Consider the following 14,154-nt stretch of genomic DNA (forward strand, 5'->3'; position numbering starts at 1 on the left):
GAAGATGCCGATGGCATTTGGCAGGCTGGTTACTGATAACTGAGAGGTTGGAATAAAGGGAAAAAAACATAAAGTGTCTGAAATCCACTTGAGATGATTCTTCAGAGTAGTTAAATTAGCCTCAAAGGAAATGAATAGTTAAAGGCTGAATTTGCTAATTGGAAAAAGGTTTCAATCCCGCTCTCTTAAACCAAGATTCAAGATGAAAGATCCTAAACTCATAAATTATTTGAGAGCTAGGAGTTTCACTATGTTTTTTTAAAAAACTTGTGTTTTACAGTGCTCATGCCTTTTAGTACATTTCAATGAGTAGCGAACAAAACCAGAAAGTTTTTGTTTAATTTACCATAAAAGGAATGGGGCTTTCAAGGTAGGTGCCCGCCCTTCCCAGTGTTGTGAACGAACCTGACTCTTCTGTTCTCCCCAGGCATCTGGCAGACAGAAATGCTGAGCTGGAGCGAATCAGCAGAATGAACCAAAGCTTGCAGGAGGACTGGGAGCGGAGTGTGGAAATGAAGCGGCAACGGGACCTGGAAGAGAAGGCTTTTGAGCGGTAATAATACCTGATTGGATCCAGAAATTCTTTGTTTGCAAAGAAATTCCCCTCTGCTCCTTGTTTACTTTCCTCTAATTGCACGGTGGCAAATAGGCTTCGAGTGCCACCTCCAGTGGATTAGTAGCGGCTGCCTAGAGAACTTTGTGGAGAAAAGAATTCTGGGTTCAGTGGGAAAAACTACTCTGATGTCTATTATGAATATCGGATTGGAGAATATTGTGTTGTATTTTATATAGTTGCCATCTCTGCCCTAATCTTGCCTCTGCATAGGGTGGCTTTATTTTCCTTTTCATGGAGGATTGGGAGGCATTGGGGGAGGAGGGTGGGAATCTTCTGTGGCAATAACTAGTTGGAAACAGGGGACTGAATTTCCATCTGAACACATCCAAGGCTTGGAGAATGCTCATTTAAGAGCAGATTCAAGGGGTTGTGGGTAAGATTGGCAACTGGAAGAGTGAGAAACGCATTATGGAATGAACTGAAAACATCTTCCTAAAGTATATAATTATAGCCCCGTTCCCTCTCTGCAGTGGTCTTTTTGCCATCTAGAGTCAGGGAATCTACTCACAGCGTTGAAAATTGACACTGACTTTGGAGAGGCAGCTGAGATTCTCCCATATGTAAGATGGGGAAAGTAAACACTTGCCTGACTTAGCTAACACCAGAGTTTGGGGGATCACATAAGGAGGTGGAAAAGTACAACTCAAAAAAATTAAAACACTTTGCAAATGTAAGATATGATTTCTTAGAATGTTAAACACTTGAAAAAACAGACAAGCCTATGCAATCCAATGTTATAAAAACCTGAATATAAAATTTAATTGCCAATTATTAACTAATTTCTACCACAGGTAAAATTTGTTATAATGGATCTTGATCTGTAAGTCTCTCTTTCCTTTTAGATTTTCTTTTAAGGCATTTTTTTGATGTCTTTGTAATGGGCAGAATCCATATTTTGTGACAAAGGGAGTATGAGGGATGGTGTGGAAAATAGGTTCCAAAGGGGAAGTGGGATTATTTGGTTGTTTGGAAGAGGACAGGAAAAGGGAGTCTGCGATTTCAAGCCATTTCCTCAGTGTCTGGGGAAAGCAGGTAAAAGGCAGTGAAATTAGTGGCAGGAGGGTTTTAGTTGGATTTTGGAAGAATGCTTGGCCAACGTGGAGACCCAGGAGAGGAGACACAGGAACTAGCCTGGCGGGGCAGGATAACACAGCCGCTGCAAGGCCATGGCAGAGCAGACCTGCTCCCTGAGGACCTAGGCCAAGTTGTGGGCAGGGACTCCAGCAGGCAGCGGGCAGGAAGAAGGAATTAGTGGGTTTTAAAGAGAAAACAAAGCCAAAGCAAAAACAAGGTTCAGATGTGTGCAGTTAATGTAATGCACGATACTCCATACTACTACTGCCAAGGTGAGCCAGGTAGGTCTTCCCTGCCTACTGCCAAGATTGTTCTTTCTCATTTTAAGGCTGTCTTTGATGCTGCTTTTTACAGAATTTCACCCCTGTAGAGTTTTCCTGGGGTGGCAGGCACTGTCCGGCATAATCAAAAAAAATATTGAAGTGGAAAATCAGTCACTTCTGTCCCTTCCTTTCTGTTTTGAGCCTCCCTTGTCCTCTCCCTCTGTATCCATTCCCTTCACCTGCTCGTAACTCTCCAGAGGCCTCTGCTCCTGGGACTTTTAGTGAAGTCTTAACTGTCTGCTGGGGTGTTAACTGTTAACCAGCACATTGATGGCCTGATCTCCTTCTCAAACTGTCCCCACCGGGAGCCTGCCAGGTAAAGGTGCCTCCACATGACAAAGCAGCAAACACAGAGGCTTTGGAGCTTGGCTGTTCTGTGTTCTCTGAGGTTTCAGTGGGTGTGGCTGAGTAGGGGGGCTGGGTCAGTGCTGTGAAGGCGCAGAGTCCAAACCCTTTATTCACTGGGGAATGATGAGGTATCAGAGGTTTGGAAGCAGGAGATGCCAGGCTGCAGTGAGCTGCAGGTAGCAGCATAGAGGGGGAGAGACTGCAAATGGGAGATGACAGGTGGGTGGTAGGCTCCTGGAGGGCAGGGGCCAGGGGTTACTTTCCTTTTGTATCCCTTCCACTGCACCGGCTTCCTAGCTAGCCCCCAGCAAGAATGCAGGGACTGCCTGCTAATGGCTGCTTCTGCTCCCCTTTCCTCAGGGCCTCAGACAAGCTCTTCCTCCTGGACCAGTGTGAGAAGTATCGGCGCTGCAGGCAGTGCCAGCGCTGCGCCTCCAACATGGGCAACAGCAACCTGTGGCCACTGAACAAGCAGCTGAGTGGCTCCCGGTTGTTCGTGTAAAACCCAAAGTTTGGACCTGTGTTTCCTGGCAGAAGTTTTTATGTTTTTATTGTTTGAAAAAATATGTTGTACAGTGTTGGTACTTTCGGGAGTAGCTTGCTTTTAACTGCTTATTGAAATCACGTGGACAGGGCTCCCCTCCTGTCTTCCTCCCAGCCTCATAGAACTCTGCAGCCACTGGAGCTGGGAATGGGACCCAGCTTCACTCCGGCCATGGCGGTGCTGCTGATCCAGCCCTGCCACTCCCTCTGTGACTTTGTGTAAAAAAAGGTATCCTTTCTTCATCTGTAATGAATAATGTCATAATAAATATCTACTACCTGCCTATGTGTAACAGTTCATATCGGTAAATTTTACCATTCCTCCTTCCAGCCCTAGATTTATCCAGAGGACTGGGTATGTGTGAATATCCCAGAGGTGTGCTAGGCTATCCCCCTCAGGTGACCAGAGTATGCTTCCTGAGTTTTCGGGTTGATGACACACCTGGGACTTTGTTTGGACCTCAGGGGACAATATTCCCTTGGACCTTCTGGTTAGTGTAACACTGTCCAGCCATTTCTGCACCACGATTGTAGGTTTATTGTTGGGGAGAGTGTGTACCGCGAGGGGAGTCTGGCCGGCCTGCCCAGTGCCACCTTCTCTCGTGGCTTCTCTTGCACCCGTTCTTAAACTGTATGTACGTGCTGGGGAACAGGACTCTCTTCCTGTTAAAGGACTGATTTTCAGGGACTGCATGGGTGTTGGCAACCAAAAATGTATTTCAAAAAAAGTGTTTATCTTCTCTCTTTAGCTTTCCTCTCTCTGCCCATCCTAACCACCTCAGGTAAAACAATGAACAAGGTAGAGCGAAGTCTAGATTTCTGAAATACAAAAGCTAGGAAGTCCCTTTGACTATTTGCTTTCTGCCTGCCACATCTTTCTTAGAAAATGGGAAAGTATATGTGGGGAGACTTCTGAAACATTTTTTTCTTACTACATGTACAAAATAGGAATCTTTTGAGCTCTAAACAGTTAAGGGGAAAGTACTCAAATTGATATTGGACAAATTTTGTTGCTAATGTTATCTTTTTCTGTGTAAGTAAGTGTGCTTGTTACAGAGCAAGGTGGGGGGTGGTTCACACTAACTCTTTCTTTCTCTGGAGGTTCCTCCCCCCCACGCCCACCTGCTAGGTTTGAAATGCCCACTGCCAGAGGAAAGACGTCTCTCAATGCCAGAGACTGGTGAAAAGGAAAGGAATTGTTTATTTAAAAGTTATACAGACTTAGAGTACTGACTTAATGTCTTCAATAAGATACTAAAGTCCTCTAGAATACCCACAGATGCACAGTCCTTCCCTCTCCCTGTGCCCAGTCTGGGGTACCGTGTCTCAGGAAAGGAAGTAGAAGTCTGTGATTCAGGCTCCTGGCACCATCAGCTGTGTGGCTGCTGCAATCTCCAGTTAATCCAAAGCCATGTGGCACCTTCTCATGGCCCACCAGCAAGAGTCCTTCCTCCCCTTTCTTCCTGGCAAAGTCTCTCCTGCTACCTAAGCTGCGTGGCAAAAAGAAGCACTCCAAAACCACATGGTCCTCTCTACTCTCCTTCAGATCCTTGTGGCCCTCTCCTTTTCCCCTCAGAACCGCGTGGTCTTCTCTATTTACTTCGCCAAAGCTGCATGATCCTCTCCTTTCTCCCCCAAAATCTTGTGGTCCTCCCCCTCTACTTGCTTCAGAACCTCGTGGTTCTCTCTATTTACTCCTCAGAACTGCGTGGTCTTTCTCCTTCTATGGCTGCCGCGCCTAGGTTTAAATCCCAGCGCCCATCTTCCTTTGCAGCCCCATTTCTGACTCCTCCTACAGTCAGTTACACCTGCCAGCATCCCCGTATTCTTCCAGCTTTACTGGGCTGCCATAGAAAGTCTGGGCAGGTGTGGCCCCATGGCATGGAGCCAATCATCTCCAAGCTCTCCCACAGGCCCCGTAACCAGGGGGAGTTGCTTCCCAGTCCCATCTTGGGTGGAATTTGGTCCCATCCCCCTGGCTCAAAGCAGGGCCACAGCTATTTAACACATCCATGAAACCTGTTAAAGGTTATAGATATGTTAAATGACCATGCCAGGGGTTAGCTGCAAAGCTCTTGCTACCCAAAACAGCTCTGAATGGCCCTGTTCCATGTGTCCCATCCCCCCTGGCTCAGGCTTGTGGGGGTGAGGACATCTTATATATATATTTCTAATATTTCCTGGACACCTTGAGTTCTGGACCCCAGTACAAATCCCTTCTTGGGGCCCTCCTCTTGGCTGCAGCCTGCTTCATGCTTGCTGATGACTGGAGTTGTCAGGATCCTTTCCCTCCAAGCTTCCAACACTGCCACTTCCTTCCATTCCCTCAGCAGATCAGCCCACACAGGTTCAATGATCACCAACCAATGATGTGTCCACACCTGCTGCATCCTTGGAGTATTTCTTTGTCTTTCGTATATAATAAATTACTGAAAGGATGGTGCATTAATTTTTAAAAGATATTATTTATTTATGACTGAGGGGAAGGGAAAGAGACAGAGGGAGAGAAACATCAATGTGTGGTTGCCTCTCACATGGCCCACACTGGGGACCTGGCGCACAACCCAGGCATGTGCCCTGACCTGGAATCTAACCGGCAACCTTTTGGTTCATAGGCCTGTGCTCAATCCACTGAGCTACACCAACCAGGGCAAATTTCAATGTGCTTCCTTTTAAAAAATAGTTTCTCTTTCTCTCCTGAGGATGTCTATCTTTTCATTCATTTCATAGTGTTTACTTTTATCCTATGAAATATGGTTATAATATTTGCTTCAAGGTCTTCATCTGAGAATTCTAATATCAAGGTCATCTTGGGTTGGTATTTGTTGTCTTTTCCATTGATAATAATTTACATATTCTTATATGTTGAGTAATTTTGTATTGTGTCTTAGACATTTTAACTACTATGTTGTGAAACTCAGGGGCCTGTTAAAACCCTCTAGCGAATGTTTATTTTTGTTAACGAGCGAAGTCTTGAAGTTTAGAATGCAAGTTCTAGCTCCCCTTCTGTGGGTTGTAGTTATGTCCGTTCCCCTCTCCAGGCCTCTGCTCTTTGGGTCTGCTTTTCATGCGCAGCCTGGGGAGTAAACCCGAGACTTGTTTCCATTCACACGCAGAGTTAGATTTCTCTCTCTAGCTCTCTCCTCTCTGGAATTTTTCCTATACTGTCCAGTCCCCTATTCCCAGGCGTCTCTGGCTGTAAAGCCAGGATTTGCCTCAGTTTTGTCTCCCTTCACTCTCTTAGGACAGTTCTACATGATGGGCTGACCTCAGGGCGGAGCAATGAGAGACAAGACAAAGAAAATAAAAGGGACTCCTCCCACACTCTGACCACAGGGGTCCCTTTTTCAGGTTCCCCTGGCCAGGAAGAGAGGATCTCTCAGAGTCCGAGGGGCTTACAATGCCACCACCACCCCGCTGCTCTGCCGTGTGGGTTCAGGACTGCAGCTGGTCTCGGGGCACACCACGGAGGCCCTTTTCCTGGTTCTCTGACTAGAGAGAGTGGATTTCTCTCGCATTTATGATGTCTGAGTAGTTCTGGATCTCACATGATCCTCAGGTCAAAACCAGAAGAGGAGTAAATTCACCAGTAAATTCACCACTATGCTAGTCATTCTTTAAGTTTGACTTCCTTACACAGTCTCGCTGCTATTGCTTACTTTTCAGAATCCTCAGGTATTAGCTTTTGATTTCTGTTCAGTTAGAGAGAAATACTCTTGTGGGCTTCCTCCATCTTGGCCAACACCAGAAGCCTAGTATTGTGGTTTTGAGTCTTTATATTCTTCTTTCGTTCATCGTTCACCCAAATCAGGGAGGACTTCAGTCTGTTCATTTAAGTTTTATTAGTTAGGATAGGGCTTTAACAGAGACCAAGTACCAGTGGCTTAACCAAGACAGAATTCCATTTTTCTCAAGAAGCTGTCTAAAGGTCCAAGATGGTAGGGTGGTTCTACTAGCTTGTCCTGCGGTTTCTACCACTGGGGCAAGGCGACTGCTCCAGTTCTCATCATTTCTCAGTTAACAAATAGGAAGAAAAGGGCAGGAGAGCAATTGTGTGTTTTTTGTTTTTTTTTTTAAGTATAACCTGAAAGTGGCACCATTATTTTTGTCTATGTCCCACTGGCCAGAATTTAACCCCATGGCCATACTATGCTGCAAGGGAGCTTGGGAGGTAGTTTCTAGCTCAATGGCTCTGTGTCTAGTGAAATACGCAGGGACTGCTAGTATTCAACATGGGGGTAATGGCTCATAGTGGAACACCAACTGCCATATCCTAAAATTTTGGGAGGAGGAGCTACAAAATACCTCATAATGCTGGCTAAGACATTTTTAAAACCTTTTAAAAATGTAAAGCTTCAAGAGAAGTCTCCAGAGGCAATACAAAATGAAACACAGAATCCAGAGAAGCAAGCATCAGCTAACTACTTATGATCTAGGCCTTTTACATAAGCGCTAAAGACAATTTATTTTGAAATAATTTAAAACCTAGAGAGAATCAAGGATAGTAAAAAATACCTCATCCCCCAATCCTCCCAGGAACTAAGAGCAAGTTACTGACATATGTCCTACCTTTTTGAATACTTCGAGTATAATGCCTTACAAATAAGGATATTATTACATAAAACCACAAAATCATCATCAAAATAAAAAAATCCATTTATTCATGATCATATAATCAAAAATCTCAATTCAAATTTTGCCACTTGTCCCAACAATGTTCTGTTAGCAAAGGGATCCAGGTGACTGACGAGTATGTTACATTTAGTTGCCATTACTTCCTTCCGCTCCTCTGACTCCTTCAACCTGGAAGAGTCCTGTGCTTGTCTCTCATGCATGATCCTTTTGAAGATTTCCATCCTTCCATTTGGATTTGTTTGCTTTTTCTTCATGACAAAATTCTAGCAATGCATTTTGTGGTAGAAATATCACAGATTTGATACCGTATTACTTGCGTTCCACCCCATCAGATGATACTCAAAACTCAGTTTGTTACATCACTGGTCATGTTAACTTCAGTTATTTAATTGAGTGACACCTGCAGGTTTACCAATGTATTGTTTTTTTGATTTTGTATAATTGTGATTTTTTTGTGGTAGGTACTTTTGAAAGTAAATATATATCTCATTCCTCATCAACTTTTACCCAATAGCTTTAGCATGTATTGATGTTTCTTTGCTAGATGAATAGTTGTGATGATGATTGCTCAATACGGGTTTTTCTAATTCCACCATTCCTGCTACATTTATTTGTTGGCTGGCATTCTACTGTAAGGTAAAGTACTTGCTCCTCCCTATATATTTATATTAGTATATATTTAAGGATTTATATCTTATTCAATAAATTATAATCCATTCCTATCATCGATGTAAAATTCATGGCCACTGGGAGCCTTTCGATCTGGCATCTGTTTGTTGATCTGCTATCACTAAAAAAAAAAAAAATCTTAGAATGGTTTTAGAGAGTTCTCTGTATACTCTTTACCCAGTTTCCCCCATTGTTAATATCTTACGTTTCTATGATATATTTGTCACAACTAGGAAACTAACAATGGTACTTTACCATTAACTGAACTTCACATTTTATTCAGATTTCACTAGCTTTTCCCTATTGTCCCTTTTTAAAGTGTATTTTATTGATTATGTGATTACAGTTGTCCCACTTTTTCCCCCTTTGCCTGCCTCTGCCCCTCTTCCCTCCAGCAACCACCCCCCCTTAGTTCATGTACCTGGGTCATGCATGTAAGTTCTTTGGCTTCTCCATTTCCTATATTATCCTTAACATCCCCCTGTCTATTTTGTACCTATCAATGATGCTTCTTAATCCCTGTACCTTTTCCCACATTATCCCCCTTCCTCTTCCGCCTGATAACCCTGCATGTGATCTTCATTTTTATGATTCTGTTCCTGTTCTAGTTGTTTGCTTAGTTTATGTTTGTTTTTTTAGATTCAGTTGTTGATAGTTGTTGAGTTTGTTGTCATTTTAATGTTCATAGTTTTGATCTTCTTTTTCTTAAATAAATCCCTTTAACATTTCATATAATAAGAGCCTGGTGATGATAAACTCCTTTAGCTTTACCTTGTCTGGGAAGCACTTTATCTGCCCTTCCATTCTAAATGATAGCTCTGCTGGATAGAATAATTTTGGTTGTAGGTCCTTGCCTTTCATGACTTTGAATACTTCTTGCCTGCAAGGTTTCTTTTGAGAAATCAGCTGACAGTCTTACAGGCACTCCTTTGTAGGTAACTGTCTCCTTTTCTCTCGCTGCTTTTAAGATTTTCTCCTTCTCTTTAATCTTGGGTAATGTAATTATGATGTACCTTGGTGTGGCCCTCTTTGGGTCTAACTTGTTTGGGACTCTCTGTGCTTCCTGGACTTGTATGTCTATTTCCTTCACCAAATTAGGGGTTTTCCTTCATTATTTTTTTGAATAAGTTTTCAATTTCTTGCTCTTCCTCCTTTCCTTCTGGCACCCTTATGATTTGGATATTGGCATATTTGCAGATGTCTCAGAGTCTTCTTATACTCCTCAATATTTTGAATTCTTATTTCTTCATTCTGTGCTGGTTGACTCTTTATTTCTACCTTATGTTCCAAATGGTTGATTTGAACCTTGTCTTCTTCCCTTCACTGGTGGTTCCCTGTGGATTTCTCTTTATTTCACTCAGTGTAGCCTTCATTTCTTCCCTTATGAGTTTGCAGTACTCAATGAATTCTCTGATTGTCCTTATCACCAGTGTTTTGAACTCTGTATCTGACAGGTTGGCTATCTCCATTTTGTTTAGTTCTTCTTCTGGAGTCGTGATCTGTTCTTTCATTTGGGCCATATTTCTTTGTCTGCTCAGTTTGGCAGTCTCCCGTGTTTGGTTCGGTGTATTAGGTAGAGCTGCTTTGGCTCCCTGTCTTGGTATACCTGTTCTGTTGTAAGGGGAGGAGCCTTAAGTATTCACCAGGGTGGGACAACTCACTTCACTTCTTTGTGGGGAGGGTTTGGAGAGGGGACAATGCCACTTGCTCAGCCTTCACCCCATTTCCAGTCACTTTCCTTACTTCCAGTATGTGACTGGTGCTCTCTAGCTGCTGCCCTGGTGCTGAATCCCAGAGTGGGTGGGTTTGCATACATTCTAGGACTGTGAGGGTCCCTTAAACAGACTCTCCTGAGAGAATGGCAGTTTCTCCTGCATCCCCACAACTGGTTTTTACAGCCAGAAGTTATGAGGCTTTATTCCCAGTGCTGGAACTGTGGGCTGCAAGGTCCAGCCTGGGGCTGGGATCACTTGCTCCCCAGGTGTCCCTCCCAGTTTTTATCGCCACATGTGAACATGGAACCACTGGTTCCACTTGCCACTGCCTCAGCACCACCACACCACATTCTGTCTTCCTCAGCTCCCTGTCTCCGCCTCTCCTACCGGTCTGGATGAACATTTCTTCTTTAAATCCTTGGTTGTCGGACTTCTATACAGTTCAGTTTTCTGGCAGTTCTTACTTTTTGTTTTAAAGTTAGCTGTGATCCTTCTTATGGTTGTGCGAGGAGGCAAAGTGTGCCTACCTACACTTCCATCTTGGCCAGAAGTCTACTGTCCTTTGTTTGTTCCAAGATCCTATCCAGGATACCAAATTACATTTAGATGTCAGGTCTCTTTAGTCTCCTTTGGTTTGTGTTCTATGTGCCTTTGTCATACTACTATCATTCTTTGAACTCTTCTTTACTTTTTGTCATAACAAGATGTTCCAGGCTACTCTTGTACTTTTCCTGCCCCAGCTCTGGAATCAGCCATATCTTCAAGGAGACTTGGTTCCTTTTAATGGAGAACAGTGTTCAGAAACCATGATCTGAGGGCTCGTTGTTCTCATTGCTATTGGGACGTCATTGCTTCAGGCACTCTCTGCTCTCTGCAAATGAAGTTACGGAATTCACACACACACACACACACACACACACACACACACACACACACACCCCTCTATATAGCTATACTATTTCTATATAATAATTGAAAATTGAGTTCATAAAAATACAACCAATTCCAATCTAAAATCCTAGAGTTAATTCTACTTTTCTCCCTTTTCTTTTGTAACTCCTGACAGTGAGGAACTTAGTTCCCATTATCCTCAATGTATTGCTGGATAAACCCTTATGTAATCTCTGATCAGGACTGCTGTCCTCTGTACTCTGCTCGAATGCCCTTAACTCCACTCCTCAGCCCCAAATTCCAGTATGTTCTGCAAACCAACCTACTGCACAGATGATTACCTTGTGCTGCCTCATCTAGTGGGCTGGGTTATTAAAGAAGGAAGAAGAAAGGAAACATGAAAAAGGAGGTGGAAGGAAGACACATAGAAGAGGAAACAAACCCTACACATTTTAGAAAATTCTATAGCTATTAAAGAAGAAACCTAAAGACAAGGAATATCTTCAAAGGTCTGAGAAAATAAATGTAAAGGTAGAATTGTATACCTAGCAAAGATATTAAGAGTGAAAGCAAAAAAATTTTTTTTTAGAAAAAAAAGCTCATTAAAAAAACCCAAAGGGGGCAGGGAGGAGCCTGCCAACAAATGCATTTTCCAACACTGAGAGAATGTATAATTTTAAGGTTATAAAATTTATGAAAGTTTATCGTATACTAGGAACTAAAGAAATTTGCAGAAGATACTTTTTGGATGCAGGGAAATAATCTTAGAAAAAAGGGTGGAGATAGAAGAAGGAATAGTGAGCAAAGAAATTGATGGTGTATTTTCATAAGCAATGTGATTGGTGGGTTAAAACATGCTTGACAACATTAATAGTTAAAGCTTGTCGAGTTCCTTCAAGAGATGGGAACATTTTTTGAATGTTTGACTTTTTCTACGCTACTTAAGTACTAAATGAATAGAAATAAAGTCTATAATAGGTCATATATGTTGGAGAGGTAGACTTCAGAGCCAGAATTTCAGAATTGAAATCTGAGCCCTGCTGTTTACTAGCTGTGTGACCTTGGGCCAATAACTTTTCTGTGCCCTGTTGTTTTTCCATCAGGACAACAGGAATAATACCGGTATCTAATTCATAGGGTTGTTGTATCAAATGAATTCATGTAAAGCCATTAGATTTAGAACAGTGTCGAAATTGCAATAACCACTAATAAGTTTTAACCGCAAACTTCCAAAACAGTAGGGGGAAAATAGGAATTTACAGGAGTACAGACCTTAATCCAAAAGAAATCAAGAAAGGATAGAAAAGAAATACAGAAATATGTCCAATATCACATGAGAGCAAAAACAGATGCAAATACAGCAATAAATTAACACAACATGACATAAAAGAATAAAGTAATATAATGTAATAAAATAATGTAAATGGACTAAGTTCTTCAGTTAAAAGCCAAAGTTTGTCAGACTGGACTGAAACAAAGCCTAACAATACATTATTTGTAAGATACAGCTACCACAGGAAGCCAACGGAAAAAGACGTCCGAGTCAAAGTGCAGGAGTCTTCTTCCACTACCGTCCCTTCCCCTCCGGCCTTAGTCCACCCGCACTCCTCTCTCCAGCCTCTCCAGTGTCTTGCCCCTCACCTCCGCACCCCTGCATCCCTCTGGGCCCCTTTGCTCGCTAAGGGGAGGCTGGGATGATCAGGTTCCAGAGCTTCTCCTTTCACAGCAGATCGGGCCGTGGTTACGACTGTTGGGGGTGGGTCTCACGCCCTTCCTTTTAGGTTCTTGGCCCACCCCTCTGCGATTGGTGAGCAGACGCATACGTCACTGATTACGAAAGGGAGGGCTTGTGACGCAAGAAAGCCTCGGCACATGCGCACTGGCTCCCTTGAGGGTGGCGCCCGGTAAAGCCGAGCGTGGGTGCCGCTGGGGCCTCTGCACATCTCCACTACGACCAGCGTGGCTCTCTGCTCTGCAGCTGCCACCACTGCCGGCTGGCTCTGTGTGGTTCGGCCACAGTCTTTAATGAGTAAACAAATTCCTTTCTGTCGTGTTCGTGGTCACGCATTTATGGAGTTTCTGAAAGGCCCCAGAGATTACTGCCAGGCGCAGCACAACTTTTACGAGGGCAGATGAACTGAAGAAATGTATTGCTGCTCCACGGAGAAGCGCCGGTGAGAGCGGTTATCCTGGACACAAACGTGTAGAATTGAAATCATCAGAGCTTTTTACGAGATTCTGACCCGGATGCGGTAAACCTCTGTGCACTCCCTTTCCATGGACTTAGCATTATTGACGTGAAGGATTGCTTCTTGTAGGAGGTTCATTTCATTTCCTGTTACTCTGAATTTCATAGGCAAAGCGTTGAGAATTTTGAGTGGGGTGTATTGGAGTAGACTGCAATTCCTTCACATCATTTCTGTATTCAAAAACTTTATAATTTTGTTCATAATCATATGGTGTGTTAATTAACATGGCTCCAATGAACTGCCCAGCTCCTGTGGAAGTCACATACAGGAACATGAGATTTCTTATCACACACAATCCGACCAGTGCAACATTAAACAAATTTGTAGAGGAACTTAAGAAACACGGCGTTACCACAATGGTAAGAGTATGTGAAGCGACTTACGACACTGCTCTTGTGGAGAAAGAAGGCATCCAGGTTCGGGACTGGCCTTTTGATGATGGGTCATCACCATCTACCCAGATTGTTGATGACTGGTTAAGTCTCGTAAACATTCAGTTTCGTGAGGAACCTGGTTGCTGTATTGCTGTTCACTGTGTCGCAGGTCTGGGGAGAACTCCAGTGCTTGTTGCCCTAGCATTAATTGAAAGTGGAATGAAAAATGAAGATGCAGTACAGTTTGTAAGGCAAAAAAGGCGTGGAGCCTTTAACAGCAAGCAACTTTCGTATTTGGAGAAATATCATTCTAAAATGCGACTGTGCTTCAAAGACCCCAGAGGTCATAGAAATAACTGCTGCATTCAATAAACCGTGGCTGCCTGGTGCTGTTGCCTTGGAAGTGGAACATGACACAGTCCTTAATTTGTTGTACATGTTAGCCAACATGTAGGCTTGAACAATGACAACTCTAATGAAACTTCCATTGGAATACTGAAAAGCCACGAGTTTGACAGAATTGCAACCTCAGTGTTTGACTTACTACGATTCCCATGCCAGAAACAATATGTATGAAATAGAGGGATTAGGTACCAAAGTACCCAGCACAATACTTGTATATTTTTAGTATCATTCAGAATTAAAATTCTTAGAATTATGGACAGCGCTGTAAACCATATGTGGTTTATTCCTTCACTCACGTCAAACATTGTAAGG

At 43.1% G+C, this 14,154-nt stretch overlaps 2 protein-coding genes across 5 annotated transcripts in view; both read left to right on the plus strand.

Moving 5' to 3' along the window:
* The window catches only part of CCDC81 (coiled-coil domain containing 81), a 35,112-nt gene extending 31,930 nt beyond the window's left edge, over positions 1–3,182 (plus strand). For both annotated transcript variants that reach the window (XM_024572799.4, XM_045181956.3), the window contains exons 14-15: positions 428–553; positions 2,722–3,182. In XM_024572799.4, coding sequence (XP_024428567.2) covers positions 428–553; positions 2,722–2,863 — 268 coding nt within the window. In that variant the 3' untranslated portion in view covers positions 2,864–3,182. The remainder of the gene's footprint in view (positions 1–427; positions 554–2,721) is intronic.
* Positions 3,183–13,287: 10,105 nt separating this feature from the next.
* Positions 13,288–13,809, plus strand: LOC112316097 (protein tyrosine phosphatase type IVA 1-like). Of its 3 annotated transcripts, none has more exons than XM_024572814.2 (2): positions 13,288–13,623; positions 13,681–13,809. In XM_024572814.2, the coding sequence occupies exons 1-2, from the start codon at positions 13,288–13,290 to the stop codon at positions 13,807–13,809; spliced, it is 465 nt and encodes a 154-aa protein (XP_024428582.2). The 3 variants fall into 3 exon arrangements, with proteins under 3 accessions (XP_024428582.2, XP_024428581.2, XP_024428583.2); XM_024572815.2 differs by having other exon boundaries at positions 13,297–13,386; positions 13,480–13,809; XM_024572813.2 differs by having other exon boundaries at positions 13,288–13,809.
* The last annotated feature ends 345 nt before the right edge of the window (positions 13,810–14,154 follow it).

Source organism: Desmodus rotundus, chromosome 5, assembly GCF_022682495.2.
Source record: "Desmodus rotundus isolate HL8 chromosome 5, HLdesRot8A.1, whole genome shotgun sequence".
NCBI classification, from domain to species: domain Eukaryota; kingdom Metazoa; phylum Chordata; class Mammalia; order Chiroptera; family Phyllostomidae; genus Desmodus; species Desmodus rotundus.

What these genes read in the sequence shown, in the direction of transcription:
- LOC112316097 (XM_024572813.2), top strand. Translation starts at nt 13,288, where the DNA reads ATGGCTCCAATGAACTGCCCAGCTCCTGTGGAAGTCACATACAGGAAC.